The sequence below is a fragment of the Dermacentor andersoni genome, chromosome 3, assembly GCF_023375885.2.
Source record: "Dermacentor andersoni chromosome 3, qqDerAnde1_hic_scaffold, whole genome shotgun sequence".
Lineage (NCBI taxonomy): Eukaryota > Metazoa > Arthropoda > Arachnida > Ixodida > Ixodidae > Dermacentor > Dermacentor andersoni.
In genome coordinates this window covers 14455858-14481233 of record NC_092816.1, presented here as the reverse complement: position 1 = coordinate 14481233, position 25376 = coordinate 14455858, and the positions used below count along the sequence as shown (strand labels likewise).

General features: G+C 46.9%; 2 protein-coding genes and 1 long non-coding RNA gene across 3 annotated transcripts in view; 1 reads left to right on the top strand and 2 right to left on the bottom strand.

The window, feature by feature from the left end:
* Window positions 1-8402, bottom strand: part of LOC126520771 (scoloptoxin SSD14-like) — a 113333-nt gene extending 104931 nt beyond the window's left edge. The window contains exon 1 of the mRNA XM_055065601.2: window positions 8304-8402. The gene's annotated coding sequence lies outside the window, so the exon portion shown is untranslated. The remainder of the gene's footprint in view (window positions 1-8303) is intronic.
* LOC126520905 (uncharacterized) overlaps window positions 1-25376 on the top strand; it is a 104965-nt gene that overhangs the window by 60568 nt on the left and 19021 nt on the right. The gene's annotated exons all lie outside the window — the stretch shown is intronic.
* Window positions 3922-25376, bottom strand: part of DAT (Sodium-dependent dopamine transporter) — a 106636-nt gene continuing 85181 nt past the window's right edge. Inside the window, exons 12-13 of the mRNA XM_050169735.3 lie at window positions 24967-25134; window positions 3922-14146 (exon numbers count right to left, since the gene is read on the bottom strand). Coding sequence (XP_050025692.1) covers window positions 14048-14146; window positions 24967-25134 — 267 coding nt within the window. The 3' untranslated portion in view covers window positions 3922-14047. The remainder of the gene's footprint in view (window positions 14147-24966; window positions 25135-25376) is intronic.

The window sequence follows — 25376 nt, the reverse complement described above, 5'->3', positions numbered from 1 at the left end:
AGCTTTATTTGGGCATCTTAAGATGAAGCTTTAGTTCGGGCGCAAATCTGTCGCGGCCTATTCAAATGCATGCAAAATGCAAAAACGTTTCTCTGAGATAACCCCTGGACCGACTTTAATGAAATTTGTTGCATTTGAGAAAGTTAAATTTTATTGACTATACTGGAAGCGGAATTGAGATTTAGGGCCTGAATTTTGTCAAAGAAATTTTCAACAATTCGAAAGTTCGAAAAGAAATAAAAGCACGAATTTTATAAATTAATAGCTCTGTATCAAGAACACATGACGCGGTTCTGTAAATGGCATCTAGTCGAACATTCAAAGCGGACAAATTTGACATGTCATTTTATATCGCGTGAATTCGTTACGTTGTGTACAGGGGTTCTGCAAAAGCTGTATTTTCATATTACTAAATTTTTTAATATTCATGCGTAACGTATCGATTTTGTCCGCTTTAGATTTACTGTTATACGCAATTTTCAGAATTGTGATATCATTTTTCCTTGCCGAGTTACAGCGTTGCGAACTTGATAGTTTCGTCATTAAAATTTCCAATTTTTGCCACTTTTTAATAAAAAATTTACGACCTAAATCAACAATTCAAAACTAACAGTCACTATGGATTTTAATTTTTCTTTAAATGCAACAAACCTCGCCAAATTTGGTGCAGGGGTTGCCGAGAAAAACGAATTCTCCTTTTACACGTATTTAGATTGGAGCGCCCGAGCTAAAGCTTCCCCTTAAGTGGACTGTGACTCTAGCTCAGTAATATGTGAACGATGTTATTGTGCATGCCGCCATATTTCAAGGACACGAACGTAGGTTGCGCTTGGTCTTAGAGGCCTTACGCACATACGGACATACATAAATAGCGGGCCCATACCCAGTGGCACAGGTTATGTGCGTCTTAAGAAATCCGCAGATGGCGCAGCGAGTGCAAGAGCGTTTTGAGAGCAACCCAACTCGAGCCGAACGGGACCGCAGTCGAATGGACCGGCGCACTATTACAAGATCTTAGATTTAAAGTGGCAGCAGAAGAGTGAGCAGTGGAAGGGGAGATACAATGGACAAGGTTAGGTTAGAGGAAGCGGTTAGGTTAGAAGTATCTAGGAACACTCGGGTAGAGATGTTGGTAGAATTCGCGGTAAGGAATAAGCTGCGAATAATGAACACCTTCTTCAGGAACTGTTGGAAGAAATATTGGACCTGGAAAAGCCCTAATGGTGAACAAGAAATGAAACTGATTTCATACTTTCTGCCGATTTCAGCATAGTGAAGGATGTTTCAGAAGTGTTAGGTAGGGTAAAGGTGCAGTGATCACAGGTTAGTGAGGGCTAGGATTCACCTCAGTTAGAAGAGAGAAAAAGTAAAATTGGTCAATAAGAAACAGGCCAACCTAGACGCAGTAAGGGTAAAAGCAGACCAATTCAGGATAACACTTGCAAACAAATATGCATCTTAAAACAGAGAGATGAAGATGACATAGAGGCAATGAATGAAACCGTAACTAAGCTGGCTTCAGAAGCAGCAATTGAAGTGAGAGGTAAGGCACCAAGGCAACCAGTAGACAAGCTCTCCCAAGTAACAAAGGACCTAATAAAGAAACACCAAAGAATGAAAGTGTCCAACTCAAGAGATAAGATAGAATTCGCGGAACTGTCAAAGCTGATCAACAAGGAGAAAAGTGATATTCGAACCTATAATGTGAGAAAGACTGAAGAAGCTGTAAAAAGTGGACGCCGCCTGAAATCAGTGAGAAAAAAACTTGGCATAGGACAAACCAAGATGTATGCACTGAAAGATAAGCAGGGTAATATCATCAGCGATCTCGAAGACATAGTAAAAGCAGCAGAAGAATTCTATTCTACGTTGCAGAGGCTCCTTCTATAACTAGCGATGAAGTGAGAAGGGCATTGCAAGACATGAAACGGGGGAAAGCGGCAGGAGAAGGTGGACTACCAGTCGATTTAATCAAAGGTGGTGTAAACATAATGCTTGAAAAACTAGTGGCCCTTTATGTGAACTGTCTATCAAATGCAAGGGTCCCAGATAACTGGAAGAATGCCAACATTATACTAATCCACAAAAAGGGAGACGTTAAAGAATTGAAAAATTATAGGTCCATTAGCTTACTTCCAATATGTAAAATATTCACCAAGACAATCTCCAATAGAATAACTGCAACACTGAACTTTAGTCAACTAAGGGAACAGGCAGGTTTCAGGAAGGGATACTCTACAATGGACCACATTCATGTCATCAATCAGGTAATTGACAAATCCGCAGAATACAATCAGCCTCTCTATATGGCTTTCATCGATTACGAAAATGCATTTGATTCAGTCGGCATACCAGCAGTCATAGAGGCATTACGTAAGCAAGGAGTACAGGACGCTTACGTAAGTATCTTGGAAAGTACATACAGAGATTCCACAGCTACCTTAATTCTCTCCAAGAAAAGTAGGAAGATACCTATAAAGGAAGGGGTCAGACAAGGAGACACAATCTCTCCAATGCTATTCACTGCGTGCTTGGAAGAAGTATTCAAGCTATTAAACTGAGAAGGCTTAGGAGTAAGGATCAACGGCGAATAACTCAGCAACCTTCGATTTCCAGATGAGATTGTCCTGTTCAGCATCACTGGGGACGAGTTACAACAAATGATTGAGGATCTTAACAGACAGAGTATAACAGTGGGGTATAAGATTACTATGCAGAAGACAAAGATAATAATCAATATCCGTGCAAGGGAACAAGAGTTCAGGATCACCAGTCAGCCTCTAGAGGCTGTGAAGGAGTACGTTTACCCATCAATCACTCACAGGGGACCTGATCATGAGAAGAAAATTCAAAGAATAAAAATGGGTGGGAGCGCATTCGGCGGAAATTGTCAGATCCTGACTGGAAGCTTGCCATTATCATTAAAAAGAAAGGTATAGAATCAATGCATTCTACCGGTGCTGACATATAGGGCCGAAACTTGGAGACTGACAAAGAAGCTCGAAAACAAGTTAAGAACCGCGCAAAGAGCGATGGAACGAAGAATGCTAGGCATAACGTTCAGAGACAATAAGAGAGCGGTGTGGGCCAGAGAACAAACGGAAATAGCCGTTAAGTAAGGGGAGCCTGGCCTTTGATGCAAAGCAGCGCTTCTCGAGAAGTGCAGTGGTGCCATGGTTAAATGTAGTTCTACGCACCTTCTTCCGGGGCACACATTGTTTAATTTAATTAGGGTAGAAGTCATGTACGATGACTATCCAAACCATTTTTTTTACTCGCTGCTTGTTAGTGGCTGCTGTGCGAAATAGGCGAGATAAACGACAAATACTGGGTTGACTCGGACAAGAATGCTACGCATTAAAATGAAACAAATTGATGATCCGTGGCTTCTGATCGCTCTCAAAAGCTTTGTGTAGGACGACGTCACGGCGGCCGACGAAGGTCATCATGATTGACCATGGTTGACTCTGGATCACGACTGATCAGGTGAAAAGATAAAGTTGCACGGAGAAACGTTTGGTTAACAAGAACGACCAGTTGTCGGAATGTATGCATGAAAAAAAAATTGAAACACAAATTCGAAGGTGTTAGGTTTGGTCCCCACCAGCGAAAAGTTAAATATTCCTTCGTCCACTTTTATTCCCCTTTTTTTTCATTACTTTCTAGGTTTTAATTTTACCACAGCTATTCATCCCTATGCTTTCCTTTGTTTCATTGCATGCTGGCTTTATATGGTCGTTATTAACAACAACCGCGCCCCTCTGTTTCTTTTGTCCTCGTTTATATCTTTGAGAAGCTGATGCGCTTCTTAAAAACAACTGTTTTTTTTTTAAGTCAAGTCGACATATATTTGTGTGTCTTTGTGTGCGTGTGTGTGAAGAGCGAAAAAAGAGGGAGAATATTTGCCGAGATATACACGTCTCAATTTTACCGCTGTGCCTTTATTGGTCACTGAAACTTGCGCCACAACATCCAGCCTGGTCAGCACGGAACAGTAAACGCGCGAATGTGCAGCTGCTGACCATGCAGCTTCTGACCACGTGCAGCTAAATTGACATTCACACTGTCTCGAACAAAAAAATGAACACTCCACAGCCAAGACATCTAACAGAGGACAAAATCACGAACGGTGTCAGCTGCACGTTCGACTAACAAGTACGGGTGAAACTTAAAAAAAAAATGTTGTCATATACATAAGTATATGGACACACGCTCCAACACATATTCGTCAAACTTGGGCGAAATGGCAAGACACATCACAAGTCACGACAATTCGCAGCAAAGGAAATCCAACATCCCTGTAAGTATACGAAGAGCGAACGCTCTTTCGGGGCATGCAAATCGCCGCTACAAGCTGCGCACTCATTATAGGGGATCCATGTGTTGTAGATTCGGTTGCTGCTGGTCAGATATATGACGGCAGAAACCATAAAAGGCTAGGTATTTATTCCAATCGGTGACATTTATCAGCGACTATACTGACGTCCTTTAGAGCGCATCTAGTGTCACCACTGACTAACGGCCCTGCCTTCATCTGGGGAATAATTGCGTGGAATTTCTTGCAATATTGCCTTGACAAACATCTGGCGCCACCATCTATGCGAGTTCCCTAATGAACGCTGTGCCACCATGGAAATGCCTGGATGTGCGGTGCTCGTCTCTAAATGGCTTCGCTTAAGACATTTCCGAATAAGTAAAGATTTCTTAGAAAGAAATCATCAGAAAAAGTATTTCTTTACCCGGAACACGCCTTTCTTATTGTTGACTCACAATTAACACAACAAGTAAGTGTCGAAAACAAAGTCAGATTATTGAAACTGAAGCACATTGAGCGTAGACCTTGTAGTCTTTCTTCCGCTTTAGGGGCTAGCCTGTACCGCTCACGCGTTGTATAATTGTACAAGTTTTTATTGTTTTATACAAATAACTTTATATACCAATAAAGGAGAAACTTCATTTTACACACTACTTTATTCAATAATTAGGTATTGTTATAGACGTAATGCCTGTTAACCAGACGAGACTTCCAAGGTTCCTGGCTTTGAGAGGAAGATTCCAATCCGAAGCCGCCATATGCCGGCGTTTCCGCGCATAAAACAGCAAATCAGCGCCAATTTTCCCTCTGGTAGTATCGTAAACCGAACTCTGCAAACAAAAATGTGACTCTTGTACGGTCATAAATAACCTGCCATTCACAAATGCCGGACTGGATGTGTTAAGCTGCCATTACTGACTATCTTATCGATTTGTCGATTTTGCCTCTTTTCACCACCCGAATATATCTTGTCTTATCGGCTGTCAGCATTTGCTGGGAATCCTTAAATTCCATTTTGTTCAATATTCACTCACTCATTTTATTTGATGAAAATATTGTATTCTGTTTGGAGGCGTGAAACTGCTATTGACAGCTCTGTAGGAACCAAAAGCCAGGCCGCATAGGACAATACACAATAACAAACGCATACATGAATCGCGGTGACTCACAAAGGTGCAGTTATGGTATATTATATAATGTGTAACTGCACAAAACGCACCAATATAGCGGCGAAGTTAGAAGTTAGAAAGTCGCGCTCTGGTAACAGGACTGAATTTCAAGTTCAAGGCAGCGCTACGCCGGGTATTTTAATGAGAACTTCCAGTAATTTTCCAAGCAGTGCAGTAGAGAAAAAACAAAATGTATTTTCTTCCTCACAATGCAGCATTCCCACCGGCGGACTTCAGAGATTGTGTAATAATAACGATTTCTTTATTTATACATTAAAGAAAATGTTGCCATTTTTAGATAACGCCGACAACTTCTCACAGAGTAAGCAAGAAAAAGAAACAAGCAAAACAGTCAAACAATAGGCACACATATACAGTTCAACAGACAATTAGCTAAACACAGAGGCAATGTGAAGTTCACAGATTTACAATTCAACATGCGTATAACTTCACGACGCTTAAGCACAAATTCATACAAAAACGGAACTTTATAAGCGCAGTATGGTCACAACATGAATCAACACAAATACGCTAACGCAATCACATCACTAACAAGCTTACAAACCACAAATATGAAGTCAAACATGCAAAACCTCTATAGTCTAAGCACGTGTAAGAAGTTGTAAGACATTCACTATTCAACATTTTTTATTTCTATAACAAAATGAAGCAGTGCAATGTTTCCAAAATCTGGTTGAGCCCATATGCGAAGGCCAGTTGCAGGTCTCGCGGAACATTGAGTCAAATTCTGGCGCGAAGTGTACAACAAAGTTAGAGCAGCGGGATATCTTTATTGCAAACGAATGACTTCAGATAAGAACGTACGTGAATTGCATATTACCTTAGTAACTGTCCAAACTTGTATTAGTGGTCGCGGACCTGATCGTACAACAGCTCATTATCTTTTTGAGAACTTTAAAGCTATACACAAGCGCTCTTCTTTTTAAGGTTTCTTAATGGTAAGGGCCAAATATTTCTTTTGGGGGGAAGGGACCCGTGATTGAAGAGCACCATGTCACCTCCGAGTGTTTGCCTTAAATCTCGCCGTGGGTGATGCTCCAGGCGACGACGAGTGGGCCCGGCCGACTGGTGACGCGGTCTTCTCGGTACGAAAAGCGTCCTATTTCAGCGCTCGCGTGATAACTAATTGTCTGAAAATTAGTTGATGTTAACTAAATAAAATTCCTATTCTTTTGAAGCCAATGCAGCCAATTAAAGCCTGGCGGTGTACAAGGTCCCCATGAAAACTCTGTAGTTACCGCAAGAGTATAACCTTGTTTTGACAAATACGTTTGCAAGCTTACAGAGAAATGCATTGGCACTGACCGCATCAATTTCACTCAAGGCCTTTGTATGTGCCAAGGTACGTGAAACACCAACGCATTTCGTTGCAAACTTCAGCAACAAACGTATGAAACCTGTGTAAGCTTCAGCATTCCAGATATTTCGTCATACTGCTCCGCTACAATTCCGTAATACAATTCCGTATAGCTAAGGTAAGGTCTAAAATATCAAAAATTGAAAATGGATAAATTATGATTTACTTAGTGATCGTCGCAAAATGTCTGATGCCTGCCGGCGTGAAAACTCTTCGGTAGAAAGTCGGAAACACTTCCAATGTCCTAATGTCATGACATTTTCACGCCATTGTCCTTGTGTGTCGAGCGCCGCGGATATATATATATATATATATATGTGTGTGTGTGTGTGTGTGTGTGTGTGTGTGTGTGTGTGTGTGTGTGTGTGTGTGTGTGTGTGTGTGTGTGTGTGTGTGTGTGTGTGTGTGTGTGTGTGTGTGTGTGTGTGTGTGTGTACGAGCATCGATGCGATTTATGCCGACTTTGACACACATCATTATAATAAGCGCCGTTAGCTTATGTCTTCCCGAATGGACAAAAAACAAGAATAACAGAAAGGTAGGGTTTGGTAAGCACACACAACGATGCTACTTGTCAAGACACGAACGTCACCAGTAATTAACCTACGTACTTCTGATGTTTTCTGTCCCGCTTTAATGTCCCGTAATGAACGTTCCAATGGTCTGTAACACGGTTACCACGCGTTACCGCACTACATGTCTTCATTTTCTGAGGCAAGTAATATCACGCTATCTACCATCACAAAGGCTCAATTGCATCAGATTTTACTATATCTTTAACGTCCAATACATCGGCGTTGGTCGAATCCTGTTTTTCGATTGTGTTTCCCTAGTTTCGCGTGTCAGTTAGAATGGTCGTAATATATAGAATTCAATACCGGTTAGCGTTGTGTTTCGTCTTCGCCCTCGCCATTGCCGTTTCTCAAGCCCATAGGTTGGAACTGGTAGGTCATTGCGCATTTGGTCATGGCGATGTGTGCGGAATACCTGCAGCCACTCTGCCGATTTATTATGCCTTCACAAGACAAAAAAAAAAGCTAAGGAAGTTCTCAACATTTAGCAACATTTAAGCTGACCGCCGGTCACTTCGGTGTCGCCGGCTGACGAAAGTTACAGTACAAGTTTCCTGGTGAACTCGGGAAATTTAATGTTCGGTTCCTTTATGTTCAAAGTGCGCAGGCGTCAAGCAGTAACAACAGCACGACACCCTGCAGAAAGAAACGACCACTGGTCTCTGTTTGATGCCGTCCTCATAGAGAAAGAAATTTCAACAGTTGAATTTCTTTCTCTATGTCGTCCTCTTGTGACTGCTTCACGCTACACGCACTTGTCACACAAAGGAATGCCAACTAGCCCAGTGCGTCAAGTTGCGCTTCCTGTTTCCACTGGAAGGATTTGGAAGGTGCCAGAAAAAGAAAGACCGGCGCTCAGCGGTACTCACTTGCCGGGTCCGAGCAGGTATCCGACGAGGACCGTAGAGAGGATAGCTACAAGCCCGCAGACCACGCATGCGCTGTCAACTCCTCGAATGTGCGCTGCGCTTACGGCGCCAGCAGCACCGCAAGGGCAAGTCAGGGCTCAGTCTGTGCCGCCCAGCTGTGTAGCGGCGAGTGATGCATTGGCGAGCAGACGTGCGAAAGAGAAAGCGAGAATGAGGGACGTCATGGACGCGAGCGCGAGAGAGGCGCCTGAAGAACAAAAAAGAGGGAGCGAGAGATACGAGAGGCGGGTAGGTGGCACCCTCAAAGAGTTCTTTCCCGCGCCAAATGCCTCATGCGAAGTGTGATAAGGCTCCTCTCTTTTGTCTGATGAGAGCAGATAACGACGAACAAAACTCAGGGTCCGTCTGTACCTCAAAAGTAATGAGAGACAACATTGTTTCCGCGGCCTCGCACCAAGCGCGGGCTTATTCTTACTGCTAAGCCGGGAGAGCAAGGAACAGAAGGCAACACGATATTGGCCTCAGGCAAACGCAGTCACGAGGAACAGGAGGACCCAGTGGCACGCTTGTGCTCTCGAGCACCGAGAGAGCGACTGCAGAGAACTCGCAGAAAATAAATTGACTTGCTGCTGCTTACTAGGGTGAACAGACGAGTTATATTTTGGCCAAGCTTTTATTCAAGTTCAGAGAAAATTTAATCATTTCCGGCTAAGCTACGCGTTGAGAAAAGATAACGGTCTTACCAACCTAAGGCTTGTGCATAATTAAGAAATACATAATGACGACAGAAGAACCAGACGCGTTTATTTTGGTGATGAACAAGGGTAAGTTCGACGCCAAACTGCGAGTTTACACTGAGCGAAAGGAACCAATGAAATGCGTTACGTGCTTTCTGGCATAAACCAACAGACAAGCAATAACCAGTACGTCGTACCGACGAAATTTTATTACACCTCTTCCAGCGTGACTATGGTTCCCTCTATGCTTCACCACACATGATGATAGGACGAAATCATGGGTCCCCTTTTCTAAACGGGGTCGTGCAATTTGGATTTTAAACGCAACCAAGTACCGCAGCCCCGAACAAAAAATGAGACACGGCTGCTGAGCCGACCGTAAGGATGACCACACAAACATATATCAGCTCTTTCTGCGAAGATTTTAAGTAATGTTTAAAAAATCCCCTGTGGCAGATAGCCCGATACGAGTTCTTGAGCTGGTCTAATCGAAGAGGCGGACATTACTTGCACGAGAACTCGAAGGGCATAAGCTACTAATCAACAAAAAAATCTACGAAATAAACTTTCAACTAGTTACCTTACGTCACATACTGCAATTTACAAATTGTCGCTCGCGAGACTGCAAGGCATAATTACTAAACAAGCATTTGGTGGATGACATAACGTTCGAGATATATGCCATCAAACTTGCTGCAAGGATTCCCTTCGTTCCACTTACTTTTTAAAAAAAGAAACGCTGTTTTATGTACGTATTCCTTTGTAAAGTTCGGGAATTAATATTTCGGAACTGGTGTCATCATAATTTGTTTCAGTTGGATCTACCGTGCGAACTCCCAGGCTACAATTTGTGAATTGCACCATGCGCTAAAAGGTAATTAGTTATAACTTAATCATTGAATTTTTGTTCATTAGTCGATTACGCATTTCGATTTCGATGCGAAATGTTTTATTGTTCTGCCTAGTCTTAGCACGACACCATTGTTGAGCATTACGATTTTGCACTCTTCGACGCTCATCGTATTCACGCTGCTCTCCGGGAGTTTGCAGAGTCAGGCAGATATGAATTTTTTTTTTTTTTGGTTCAAGTTTTTTTCTTACTGACACGAAAAATCTCGACCAACCAGAGGCTAGCAGCTTCCCTGTAAAACATCCAAGTATGTCTAAGTGCGAACGCACCCACCGCTAAAAGACTCGAGATCTCTAGCTTGCACAGCGCTGCACCTGATGTCTCCAACGGACGTGCAGGGGCTCGTAGTGGTGTCATACGTACCGAGTTTCGCATTTATACCTTTGTGCGAATGATGGTTCATCGACACGAACGCGTCTGACATGATCTGCTGTAATTTTGTGTGGCGTGTGACGCACCCCAATCCTTTAACGGTGGTAACTACGAATGTACTACGTACCAGCGCTGTGTGTGTGTCTGCCTTCCTGCCTTTCGTGCGCGTATACGTCGCTATACGCCTCCAGGTATAGTTATCGCGTAACGAAGCACATGATAATCGCGGTCTGCTCCTAGAGGAACTTTCTTCTTTCTTTTTTTTTATCTCTTTCATTTTCTGTTTTGATATAAACAACCACGGAAGCGTCTCAACGAAATACGCCAAGGCATGTATACATTTTCCCCACCGCTATGAAACCGTTGCAACTCGCACATCGGTTTCGATTTCCCCGATGTTTGTAGCGAGCAACAACATTCAGCTACCTGCTGTATGTAAACCAAAACGTTGGCTGCGGTAAGCGACACTTCTAGTCCGTGTTTGGTTTAATAAGCGCATACATTAAGTATTAGGAATACTACACGTTACAAAACGAAACCGCTATTCATGCACGCATGTCGGCAGTTTCCAGTTTACGTTCAAGTTTCATACATACAAAATGAAAGGAAAATAGATGACACCGACACATGACACCCGTATAATTAACATGTGACATAGTCTTCAAAACACGGTAAATGACATCGTACGTGCTTCAGTTGTGTGCCAAGACATTTGACACACTGACTAGAAGAAAGTAAAAAATAATGTTCAAATATGACGTTAGTTCTCCAGAAACATGGCACCTTATAGAAAATACAGCTTCACGCATACCTACACTACATGAAATATATGTCTGCATCTAAGACATTCTTTCGCTGCCACCTAATATGAACAAACACGCATCTGGTGGCCTTGTCCGACAGATAAAATCAGAGAAAAAAAGAATCCTTGGCTGTTTCGATACCGAGACATGCCGAGTCTGCCCGTGCTGGCCACTGTCGCGGAAGAACTCAGGCTCCCTCTGCGGAAGAAAAGGACGTGTCCACCTTCTCGCAGCGGAACGGCATCGATACAGATTCGTGAACGCATGCTGAAGCGGATGCTTGCAGTCACGCCTGCTCTTTGCTAGTTTTCTCGTTATTCAAAAAAGAACACATAGAATAAAAGAGTCTGATAGAGAATTAGCAACACTGTGTTGGACGTGTAGAATGTCATCGGTGGCGCGTGACGCAGTAGTGAGTTGCAGTAAGCGATCAATCACCTTTAGCTCTAACAAACTTGAAGCGAAGCTGTGCGTTTATAGTGGAACTAGCAGCGTACTCTCGCACTGCCGTAGCCTAATAAAACAAAGCCGAATGCGGCAGCTCTTTCAAGCTTAAGAAAAGCATTACGCCCCGCTGGACTGTGTGAATAGTTTATCTGAGAGTGATAGTGCCCTCTGTGCATAGAAACCTTAATTGCGGAGAAAGCAGCAAAATGAAAGCTCCAATGTACAAGCGCAACAGAAGGGCTGCGAAAGACTCTCGCGTAGATTTGACCAGAAAGCTCGGTACACGAGCGTTTCTGCCTTGCGTCTCCACGGGAACGCGTCCGAGATCGAACCCGCTACCACACGGTCAGAAGTTGAACACCATGGTCACTGGTCCACCCCGGCTGATCCGCCATAACGCCTTCACTATCGTTATTAAATATATAAGTGCCTGCCACTGTGCAGCACTGCACTACATGCACAGTTTAGCCGTCACAAAGGATATTTGTACTCAACATATTGCATTTATATATAGCATGGCTTTTCATACTTTCGTTTGTTGTGTCGCCAAGGAAACCGAGTGCTTCTAACACGATGTCCGAGGACGACACCACCCGTGCGCACGTCAGCTGCGATTCCTAGTGTTAACGAGTACAATAATTCACATTCATTCAATCACACTTAACGGTGTCGAAAAATGGTGCGCCATCGACGCTCCAGGTATGCATCGGGTTTGCACGCGGTTTATGGTGGGACCCGCAAACGCCCAAGCGAGGCAGCATTCATTCAATATACATATACTTTGCGCGGCGAGACGATGCTGTGCTGTATGTTGCCCTATCGCCGCCAGCACTCACGCACGCGGTCGGAAATTAGAAACGCTGCGCAACGCCCGACGCCGATGTCGCGAAGCTCGGGGCAAAATCAAAAGCGCCTCCGTTTTCATGTTCAATGTGCACGCGTGCATGCATGTTTGCTTGCGTGTTAGCTGGCCACCGTTGCTAATCCAGCAAGGGCATCGTGAAACCGAAGAAGGACGCAAAAAGGAAAACACGGCCCTTGCGCACCCGTACTCAGATTACCACAGAGGGAAATCTGGCGCTACAATCATTCAACCACCGAGAGAAGTCATGGCTAGTACATCGATCTTTTTTTTTCACAATTTAGCACGGCTGTCTTCATAGAGCACACTGCAGCTTCATACATTTCTTGTGCGTCAATACTAGAGTTTCGAGAATCTTAAACATGCGCGCCACTAGGTATGGATTACATTTGGGCAGTAACATATTCGATATGTTAAACAGTTATTTCTATCTTTCATGTTACAAAAGCAGTAGGATCGTAGAAATTAGAGCCTGAATTAGGTAGGTCATAAGCACAGTAAAAATTTACAATCTCTCTCTCTCTCTATCACTCCCCCATCTCCCTCCTTGTGTGTAGGGTAGCAAACTGGACGAAGTCTAGTTAACCTTTATGTCTTTCCTTCCTCCCATCTGTCTCTCTATCTCTGTACGATTGCAAATGAGACTAACATAGCAGGCCAGGCGGTTGTAAAATGTCAAAAGTGTGAAGCTTAGACGAATATGTGTACGGCACATCATTTTCATAGTGGATGAAAGGATGCATTGCCGAAATACGCAGGTTAGCAGCATATTTCCCTTTGGTAATTTTGAGTATTAAACTGTAATGCTTACAACTGCACACCGACATGACGTTGCTTCATGGTAGCCCTGTGCGGCACTGTCCAGCCGTTTATATATGCATATATAGCTGAAGGAGGGCAGAGTAGGTTCCTTCGAAAGTACAGCATATGACAGTAAAAGGGATGCTAAGTATAACGCACGCGTTTTAACCATAGTCGGCCCACACCTGTGGTCCACGAAACGCTCCTGGTTTTCTTTCAATCTTTTTCGTTTTTTGTAACGCCTGCCGTGAAAAATCATAAGATAAGGAAAATATAATAACAGCCAATACGCAGCTACAGCCCTTCAGTCAGTCGTAGTGTTCTTTTCTTTTTTTTTGACACTGTTTCCCACCGTGAAACACTATAACTCCATCGCGCACGTATAGGGAAAGTGCTTTCAAGGGCTTTGACCCAATTTTTCTTTGTCAAGTGCTGTCTGCCAAGCCGTAAGCAAACGTGGCTCAACATTAACAACAGCCTTATCTTGTCCATTATCTCCCCGCTTTGTCCTGCTGTGATAGAGCAGTGACACACGTATAATGTTTTTTTTTTTTGTTTTTTTTCTCGAGTTAAGTGGCAAGTGGTATAATGCAGGCACATAGACAATGGTGTATACCGCATCCAAACCGCAGCGACGCCACCGAAGCTTGCTGGACGTTGAGTATACGCTGAGTATGTGTACATAAATACAAGCGCACAGGGCCAAGAGAACATCGGTACTCGGCTTGTCACGATTCCCCGGAGGAAGCTGAGTTGACGAGAATCCCGAGTCTCCATTTCGCTGCATTCGACCCAGCCGCTGCGCGCGCCCCCTAGACGCTGACCGGAGGTGGACTGGGCGCCAAGGCACTGGCGTCCTTCTTGAAGTCGCATTCCTGGTCACGCCAGGGCGTGGTTAACAGCCGAAGCCGCTGCGATGCGATGAGGAGAAGTAAGTGACAGAGATTGAAAAAGAAAGTGAAGCAGATATGTTCTACCAACACAACAGCACACCAGTGCAACTGTGCATGCAGAAACGGGACACTTGCTCTGGATAACCCTCCACGTGCATATACAAACCTTTTGTCAGTTATCTGTAGTTGAGAGTGTCCAGAGGACTATTACAGATAGCGCATGTTTTTTGGAGCATTTCGGAGGCTGCAAGTATTTCGAAGCAGGTCGAAAACACAAGGCACATTGTTCTCAATGTGCTCTAGCCGTCTTCTCACTCTGCTCATCCTTAAAATAGGTGAAATGTGAATAAAATGAAATCTGCAGGATGTTAAAACACTAACCACTTTAACAAGTAAAACACGAACACACCACAAGGGCAATGAATAAACTACAACTCTAAAACATCGCGTATACAAATGGCGTTTCTACCACGCTTGGAATTTCGCGAAAAAGTGCAGTCTATTCTTCCCAGTTTATCTGGTGCCGAGAAAATAACCGACAAACCATATCAACTATCCACTTTCTTTTAAGTATGCGATATCTCATGAGCGCATTGCATATCATCCTGCTTTTTTGATGCGAAAGCGTCAAATGGCCCAGTGAGCGAAGAAGCCTCGCGTCTGTCGTCTGTAGCAGTGAAACGGCACCTAAGCTCTCATTGTCATTGGCTGCGACGTCACAACACAAGTGCGCATACACGCGATGGCACGAGCGCGCCTCGACGGAGCAGAGCGGGCGAAACACCTCCTTATACACCGCTTCATACATCAGCTGCACCCGCCGTGGTTGCTCAGTGGCTATGGTGTTGGGCTGCTGAGCACGAGGTCGCGGGATCGAATCCCGGCTACGGCGGCCGCAATTCGATGGGGGCGAAAACACCCGTGTATTTAGATTTGGGTGCACGTTAAAGAACCCCAGGTGGTCGAAATTTCCGGAGTCCTCCACTACGGCGTGCCTCATAATCATAAAGCGGTTTTGGCACGTAAAACCCCATAATTAATTTTTTTTAACATCAGGTGCAACGCTGTGGAGGCTAGAGATAGTCTTGCAGTGGCTGCGTTCGCACTTAGAAACAGTTCGGTGTCTTTTGACCGACTTTTGTGAAAATGTTCTTTATATAAGGTCAGTTCTAAATGAAAAGAAGAATTTACCCTGAAGCAGACAAACCGTGCGCTCATTCGGCTGCTAACACGTTGTTTTATATCAATTTGCTTTTCGTTCTTGTGCTATCTGCATCCCGTCGCGGCAGCCTCACGTGCATGCTCGCACGAGCAAACGCCGCTGGCACCCAGCGAAGCATAGATGGAACGCGCGCAGTGATAAAATTTGGAGACCGCACTACTTGCGTAGCTTACACAGCGTTGCACGTGATGTATGTGTTGCGTGAGGGGAGAGGGCACCGCCGTGACGACACATCACCCTTGCTCTCGGCAGCTTGTGTTATCCGCGCGTTCCTTGTCCGCGCAAGCTATCGCCTGCGCACTAACTTCGGCTCGGTAAGCGTCTCAACTCGGTTGCCCGCGAGGAGTTCATAACTCGAAGGACCGCACTGCGGTGTCCAACTGGACATTGTATTTTTTAAAGCGAAAGCTTTACTAACCTCGCCGTCGCCGTCAAATCCGCCGTCGCCGCGAATTTGACCTTCATTTGACCGCAGCTGCGCCGTAACTTTGGCAACGCATAACATGAATCGCCGCGCTCCGGCGCCGCCGTGTGTTGCCGCGAGCGCTAGCCGCCGCCTGACCACATGACTCGCCGCGCCCCTGGCTAGGAGCGCCGCGCTCGCTAAGTCAGTGCGAGCTTCGCCATGGATGAGAGCGAGGCCGGGCCGTCTTCTCTGAGCATTGCGCGGGAGCGGCGTCTGACCACCCCGCGGAGATCGCCCGGCGAGCTGGAGAGCGTCCGGAAGGCAACAGGCGTCGCACCGTCGAGATCAATGTAGCGACCACGTTCGCGCCCTGTTAGTTTGTGCTCCGACGCTGCGCATGTTCGCGGCGTCTCCTTGCATGTCTAGCATTTGCGCTTTCCCTGTGACACAGCAGGCGTCTCACTATCGAACGATGCGTATCTACCCAGCGCCTCTTCTATTTTTTTTTTTTTTTTAGTACCCGCCGTGGTTGCTCAGTGGCTATGGTGTTGGGCTGCTGAGCACGAGGTCGCGGGATCGAATCCCGGCCACGGCGGCCGCATTTCGATGGGGGCGAAATGCGAAAACACCCGTGTACTTAGGTTTAGGTGCACGTTAAAGAACCCCAGGTGGTCGAAATTTCCGGAGTCCTCCACTACGGCGTGCCTCATAATCAGAAAGTGGTCTTGGCACGTAAAACCCCATAATTTTTATTTTTTTAGTGCAATAGCAATTATATGGACACTCCAGGGGTGCATTTCTGCCGTCGCCGTCTCTGTGAGGTTCCGTATGAGTGAAAGCGTGTGAGGGTGAGCCGGCGAGCACACTTCAATCTCGCGTGCCCTCTCCTGTGGCGCGCGAGGCAGGGCAACATCCTCTGGAGAACTTAAGGCCTTCTGGCTGTACCAGGGGCGTTGCCCCAGTCGCTCAATGCCTTTTTCGGCGCCTCAACCCATGGTATCACCACTTCTGGATGCCGCCGGAACGACACCTACGTTGAGCGACTGGGGCAATGCCCCTTGAAAGACCACGCCGCTGCCTTTCAGTCACCCCATACATTGCACCGCAGACTCCTCGTCGCCATCTTAACTACTTCAATATTACTCGACGTATTGTTGCTATGCAACTCAAGTCACTCGTTCAACTCATGTTTTTTTTTTCTCTTTTGTGTTACTCTCGCACTGACCACCTGACCGGCTCTTCTAATGCCACAAGAACATGCCGCCAACGACACCCCTGAATGCTGCTTAACCTCTCGCTCCCCCAACGCCCTCCCATGCCCCCCCGCCTTTCTTTATTTTTTTTTCTTTCTTGTTCTTTCTCTCCTTTTTTTTTCGTCTTGGTGTCGCCTTGGTTTTTTTCTTTTTTTTCTTCCTTTCTTGCTTTTATTTTCTCTCAGCGTTCCCACTCTCCCGCTCTTGTCCCCTCGTCTTGGGAACGAAGCTCACAGACGTCGGACGACAGCGCTCACTACATCTGAAGTCTCTCCCTTTAAAACCAGCCGCCAGCTACAACACCCGCACGTGACGTCATTGCACTAACCCTTTAAAACTAACATGCCGAGGATGACGAGGCCGCCTTTGACGAAGATAGGTCCTCCAATTGAAACGTTGGTCAGTCTTTCTGAGGCACCTTATCCCTGTTTACAAACTTTATACCACAACATTTGCAACTGTATTTGTACGACAATCAAAGTAATGGAAAATAGATTTCTTCAATTCAATTTTTGCTTGCGCATTCACAACCCACAACAAGGGCTTAGGTGTCCTCGGACTTTTTTTTTTCTTTCTTCGTTGCCTGTTCGTGTAATATACGTTGTGTTTACACCTACTTAATTTCTGCTGCACCTATCTCAATATCGCAAAACTTGTCGCTGCAGTCTACACTAATCTTCTAACGCACGAGTTGTCCATCATTGCCCGTAAAGAGGAATGAAAAAAAAAAAAACACACATCGCAGCCTTTAAGGCTACAAACGTCATTTGCAAGTGATGCGATGAGTCTCCCTTTTTCAAAGCGAAGCCGTCGACCCTCTTCTCCCGACTTTCCGGGCGCTGCTGCTGTGGTACTGCTAGCACGTGCCGCCGGGTTTCTTGCTGCACGACCAGCTAGCGCTCGCCTCCGCGCAACCCAGCCGGCGCCGCCGCGGCAGCGTTTCAGAGTTTGTGCGCAGGAACGTGCTGTGCTTGTTTTCCTATGCGACAAAAATGCAGGTGCTGGGCTGTGGAGGTCGCGTGCTGGGCTGCGATAGTGTAAACATTACAACCGTACATAGCCTGAAGAAAGCGCTTGGAGCTGGCGTCTCAACAGCGTGCTGGTCATGTATACAGAAGGAGCACATAAACACGCGCCAGCAAAATGGCTCCAAAGCGTGCCCTCAGCGTTGAGGACACCCAGGCCCGAAAGAAGCGTCGCGCGGAACAGGAGCGCCTTCGCTACGCAGCGAAACGTGGTGCAGACTGCGAATGTATACATGTATACAATGTATACACATACAATTTTATGATAATTGAATTACGCACAGCCACATGATTCAATCAAAGTTTAACCTTTCTGCCACGATGCGATGTTCCATGTTAATAATGACCACGGCTGTCTCTCTCAGAGATTATGAACAACGGCGCACAACAACGCCTCAAGGAAGCACGTCTCCCTATGTGTTCTGTGGACTACGCAGACAAACAGCAGCGATACACGCAAGGTAACGTTTAACATCAACTCACCACTCTCGTACTGGACTAAACGCTGAAAAAATTACACATTCGCCGCCAACATCATCGCTAATTATCGTCAATAAAACCAAACAGCATACAAAGGATAGCTATAGGGGCTTGTTGGTATACGGCATATGTTATTTTGTTGTAGCGCAAGCTGAACGACAAGAACAACAGAAAGGCACATCTGACACACACAGTGCAGTGTGTGTCAGATGTGCCTTTCTGTTGTCCTTGTCGTTCAGTTTACGCTACAACAAAATAAGATAAGCATACAAAGCTTCGCTTACACCGATTCCCACAGTGCACGGGATCCGCCGATTTTCCGTCCCTCGTATTCTCTGCGCTGCTCAAACCAAAGACGACTAAGCGAAATAGCCCGCCCGGTTGACGGCAGAAATAGCTTAACAAGCGCCCACAGCGTTAGCACAGATTTCTTCGAAGAAGTAGGAGGAGGAGGAAGAAAAGAAGGAAGCAAAGGTAGGGAGGTCAACCAGGCGCACGTCCGGTTTGCTATCCTGCACAGGGGAACGGACTTAAGGGAAGAAAAGAAAGAAGAGGGTGAGTAAAGAACTTTATTCAATGTCCCTGCTGGGGCAAAGGAATGCGGTGGGTCAGAAGATTAGCCCCATCGGAGCCTCCCTTCCTCAGGCGGCGGCAAGACTTTGAGTCTTGGCGGCGTTGTCGGCCATCCGGACTACCCAGATTTGAGCCTACGGGCATTAGCTGAGCAGCATGGCCTCCTACTGCTCCAGCGTGGTGATTCTGAATGTAGGATAGGTGCTTTGTTTGATGGCGTGCGGTGCTGCGGGGCATGCTGTTGTGCCATTACCACAAGCCCGGATTCCGAATCTGCAAGATGCAGAATTTATCCTGCGAGCGCCCTTTGGACAAACCCGGGGCTGCGCCGAAAGGCACAGCGCCCTAATTCTCCCTTGATAAGTCAAGATGCTGAGCCGTCAGGCAGTGGTGTCCTGCGGAGAAGCATCGGCGGGCAACATGTTCAAACGTGTCGCCAAGTGCCAGACAGCTCGGCGCCGTACCTCCCCTTGCCTGGAGGTCACCGCGCCCGCCAACTTTGAACGGGGTGGCCAGCGCGGTCGCTGGTTGGACCTCTCGGACGACCGTCGAGTGCTCACTTTGTATTGGGCCGTTTGAGTGACAATGGTTTCTGGGGGCTTATAAGCCGCGGCACGCCGCCTGGAAAACCGGATCCGCCGACCCACCGGGAGCCAGTGCCGCTCTCGACTGGAGCGAGATGTGTCACGCGTTTTCGCCGGACGTCGCCGTGCGGGAACAGTCGCGTTTGCTGTGAGCTCTCGGCCCCAGTGCCGATCCCTTCATGTCCTGTATAATGACCTGTATATAGTGTATAAAGTCCCTTTTGTTATTCTCACCGACGCCTGACTCGGAGTCTTCGCTACCAACGCTCTGTCACGAAACGGGTGACGAGCGCTACGGGACCACCTCAAAGTCGGAATAGCGGTGGCAGCGGTGCAAAGTCGTAACAATGCCCAGATAATGTGGTGGACATTTGCGCGTTGCGCATGGCATGTTTCGCAGCTCGGTGTGAAGGCATCGATGTAAATGTGATGATACAGGGACGGCGTAGGAAAGTTCTGTGAAAGCCGCCACGTGGTCGATTGATGTTTGTTGAGAGACTAGTAGGGAGAGGGGTATTTGAGGCGGGCTTTACCATAGCACGTGAGGATCTCGCCATAGGTGATGATACGCTCGCGCGTGGCTGCGCTATAGAAGGCTACGGCCACGTGATCAGGGCCTTGCGGATGGTAAGGCCATCCGGAAAATTGCTGGCCCGAAGAGGCCTGACGTGCCCGGTGGACGCTTGCTCGGATGGCGTCGTGCGCGGCTTCGTTTCCGGTAAAACCTGCGTGGCTCGGGGCCCAGATCAGGTGGATGCTGCTGCGGCGACGGGAGGGGTGTGTGCCCATGAATGCGGAGCGCTTGGGATGAGATGAGTCCTCTGGTATAGTTGCGTAGGGCCATCTTGGAATCAGTGATGATGCACGATGCAGTAGCCTATGCGTAGGCAAGAGCTATAGAAGCCTCTTCGCCCTCTTCAGGATTAATTCTGCGTATTTAGCTGGTTATTGTGATATCCAGATTCAATTGCCCGTGACCACAGCAAGTGCCACGGCCGAGTAAGTCGGGTAGTCCATGGCGTCGACATAATCCACGTGCGAAGCACCCTCATACCTATTGCCAAGTTGCTGAATCCTTGCCGTGCGACGTGGTGTATTGTAGTCGGGGTGCACGTTCTTCGGTAGAGGGGGAATCAGGAAAATGTCGCGGATATCCAGCGGTATGGGAGTTTGACTCCAACCTGCGTGAGGTAAGGGATGCTCAGCTTACTGAGGACTTGGCGTCCTGTCGCGGTGTGGGAAAGGCATTCGTAGTGAGCTAAGCGCTGAGCCTCGATGAGCTCGTCCAGAGTATTATTGAGCCCCAACTCATCCCAGCTTTACATTGGCGGCGTTGGGCGAAAAGTGGAGAGAGGCGTTCCGGGAGTGCGACGAGGGCGATGTTGAAGAGCATGGGCGAGAGTACTGACCCTTGCAGTGTGCCCTTACTCCCTAGTGAGGTGACGTCTGATTTGAGCTCACCGATGGTTAGAATGGCTTTACGACTAGAAAATAAATTTGCAATATAGCGGTATGTGTTGCGGCCGACGTGCAAATGTGACAGCGCTTCCAATAGGCGTCCGCACGCCAAGTTTCATCCTAGGCGCCAGCGCTCGTTTCTCCCCTGCCGGAACGATTTCACCTCCCACGGGTGTACGTTTCCGCCGCTTCCCTTCTAGGTTGCGCCCGCGCTTTGTTGGCGCTGCGCGCGAAACGTCTCTTGTTTGCGACGGCGCCTCTTCGGATGACTAGAAATTATTATTGTGTTGTTAACTTTCCCGACAGCAATGTAAACACCAAAGGGTTGATGCCACCAGTGAAATTCTGCCGATTCACAAGAAAATGGTACGAAAAAAGCAAACGACAGCCATGGATTACTGGGGTGCGCCGAACGAAGTAAAGAACTGGCAAACAAAGCGATCTCGTTCATTGATAACTCGTGAGTATATGACTGTTTTTACATGTAATCCACATGAATTTCATGATTACTGAGTATACAAACCTTTTCAGTTGTTCGACCAGCGCTTGTCCTGTCTTCTTTCTCGTGTTTCGTTTGTGCGTGCGCTGCCCAAAAATGGAAACCACTTCTGTTATATGCGCTAGCAGTGGCCGAAGTTCGCATGTGCCGAGAAATTGAATATGTGCACGATGCATTGAACATGACCGGAGTTCATTCCTGCATCACCACTGCACCGATCGATCGAGTTACTGGACGATACACGCCAGCGTCTTGGTCGCGCAGGCATTGCCGAAGCAGAAATGATTACTAATACTTTCAACTTCCCTCTCTTGATCACTGATGAAAAATGATCAAGCTACTTACGTTGCTGCCTCTATTCTATATTGTAGGGGACGTACTAGTTACAGTTGTGTACGCATGTCGTACTTGTGCTATGCGAAATATATTTTGTTTATTTCTGCACAGTGTCGATGCTGTGTTGTCCGTTGTCGCCAACACAGACAACACGGATTTGTAGCAAACATTTTGTGGGAAACTGCAAAAATAACATTAGCTAACACGCATCGTATGTGCCGACGATGTTTTTCGGCGGCACATACCCGCTATCGTTTCCAGTTACCTGCTCAATGTCACTTACATGGCTAAGCAGACGCTGCCTTTTCGCCGCATTGCAGGCATGAAAATAATCGCCAGCGTACCAATCTTCTTCAAGGCAAACAGAAGCGTGTACACCGTCCTTCGAATAAAACGTCCACGCACACACACGTAGGTACACACCGCGCGCAGTACGAAACGTGCCCAAACACGCGCAGTGCAAGAGGCAATCAAGGCGGTGTTAACGAGAGATGGGAGAGATGTACACCCGCTGGTTGAATTTTGCCCCGCATGTGGCGCTCTCACGCCGGCGCTACAACTCCGCTCGGCGGTGCCGTTCTTGTCTATATGGCGTTGTGTTTGACGTTGTTCGAAAGCTTTTCTAAGATACAAACCGAGGATGGCCCAGGTGTCGAGTTGGGGCTCTTGATTAGGATCAATGATTTGGTGATATAGTTGAAGCATAATGGCTTGCGCGGGTAGCCGTGGGCGGAAGCCAAATATGGCCTGTGGTAGATAGCTATGCTTGTCCAAGTGTGCAGTAAGCCTTTGAAGAATAATGTGTTCCATGACTATCCCCAGACATGATGTGAGGGAGATGGGGCGCAGAATGTCTAAATGCAGTGGTTTGCCCGGTTTAGGAATAATTACAATTTTGGCATGCTTCCAGGACGACGGCAAAGAGCCCGATTCCCATACCGCATTGATGTGACACAGGAGGGTCGCCAGTGAGGCGTTGTATGCATTCTGAACAAGGCGATTATTAATACAGTGGACCCCAGGGGCGGCCTTGGGCTTAAGATGCGAACACCGCCTGTAGTTCCGCAAGGGTAACGGAGGCCTCCATCTCAGCGTTGTCCTGGCCTGTGTAGGGCGGTTTCTGTTGAGGTGTTTGGGCGCTAATGTACTTGGCAGATAGGTTCCATAATAACTGATCATCGGAGGCCGGGGCCCGATGTAGTAGCTTCTGCAGATTCTGCCGTTGTGTGATTTACTGATGCAATCATCGAGGAGATGTCGGAAGATATTGCAGGTTTTGTGGAGGTTAGGTTGCCGTTAGGAGAGGGAGTGAAGAAGGTACTATCAGTGTGAGTACGTGCGGTTGTCCATCACTTCACGACTACAATCGGTCACTGAGGCCAGTTAATGTCACAAATATTAGAAATGCCCGCGTCGCCTTGTAAGCCTGCGACGCGTTGGGCTATGGTACAAGAATCTTTTTCTCTGAAAATGGTACGGTGTGTAATTGGTTTAGCACACTTCCAAGCACGTCACGTTCGATTTCATAAAGATAACAAAAACACAAGTGCTCGATCGTCTCTTCACAGTTGCATGAGTCACAGATAGGTTTGTCGGACATTCCGATAAGGAATGAGTAGGCTTTCCTAAAAGCCACGCCTAACCAGACGCCGTGCAGTAAAGTTGCATCACGGCGGGAGAAGTGCGATGGAATCTGCAGCTTCAATGTAGAATCCAGCCAGTGCAGACAACAGTTCGAGAAAATCGGGGTGTTCCCAAAGTTTCAGTCTTGGTTTGAGCAAGTAAGCTTGAGAAGAGTATAGGAAGTGTCAGGGTTTCTTTACGGGCTGACCAGGCGGCATCATCAGCGAGGTCATTACCGACGATGCCACAGTGCCCCGGAAGCCATGGGTAGATGATGTCATGTCCGTTTATGAGGGGTTGATGGAGAACCTCTAGTCTCAACCACCAGTTGTTCATGCGTCTTGCGTCGTAACTCTGACTGTATACTCTGAGCAGCTGTCTTGGAATCACAAAAGAAGACCCACTTTCGAGGCTTCGCTTCTGCGATGTAATTAACAGCGGCATGTAGGGCAGCAGGTTCTGTTGCTGTAGAGGTCGTTATGTGGGACAACTTGGACTTCATTGGGACTTGTAAGGCCGGGATGGTAACAGCGCCTGTGAAAATGGTGGCTGAGACAGATCCATCGGTGTAAATGTGCGTTCTTTGTTCATATGTCTCGTTCAGTAATGACAGTGACAACTGTCGTATACAGAGCCACTCTGGAGTGACGTTTCTTCTTCGTAATTCCTGCAGGATTGTGAGGTGTACTTGTGGCTGTTGTAGGCACCACAGGGGTAACAGTGGTCTTGCTGCTAGTGTAAATCCAGACGGGAGGCAACCTTAATTAATGTGTCGCAACAAGTTTGTAAAATGTGGATTGAGGTCTTTGCGCCAGCAAGACCTCAAGAAGTAATCACAAACACAACTAAGAGGCTGACGCAGCTCTACAACAACGCCACGCAACACCTGTCGTTAACTATAATCATCCTGGTCAACTTTTGTTTTGTTCGGGACGTGCTGCGGAAGTGCCGCGATACGAGAGAGAGAAATTTATTTACAGAAAGATTGAGAGGTCGGCCTGAGCTATAACTTGCTCTGGCCTGCTACTCTACACTGAGGGAAAGGGCTGATGAATGATGATGGTATAAGGAAGAGATGCGTATATACAAATCCACACAGTTGTGGCATCTCTAAAGCCGTGCGTCTAGCCCAGTGGCTTGGAGAAAAGCTATAGCGGCACTTGTTACCAGGGCTGCGCTGTTTGCATTAGGCCAATGACTTAAAAGAAACTCGTCTGATAGCGGTCTCTTGTGGATCGTTGCAATGGAAGAGACAAGTTGCTGTCGTTTTTGCGCATACGCGGGACACACGCAAAATATATGTTCAAGTGTTTGTGGCACCTCACAGCTATACGAGTTTCTGAACATTGCCCGGGATGGCTGCCCAGAGGGCGACGTACCTGTGCCAGCGTTCCAGGCGTCCGGATGAGGTTCCACAGGGCGAACGCGGGTATGCAGAGCACCGACGAGGCTGCCACGCAGATTCCCACAGCGTCGGCGCTCCACGGGTACTTGTACTCGTTGTACGACAGCCGTTCGTAGTTCACCAGGCCGCTGGCGATGATCACCTGGGTGTCGAAGACACGCTTTCACTTTCACTCGTATAAAGCGCGAAAAAAGTGCGCGAGCACTGGCAAAGGTGAAAGTATGTCGGTCCTATATACTGTTTCATCGAGTACGAGACCCGACTGTTCTAGGAAGTCACGGAAAGGTCCAGTAGCGCACCACTGAGTAGCCCGCATCATCGATCATGCAGGCTGCATAATAATGCCACACGCCGTAGTGGCACTGAGCAATTATTAATGGGGTT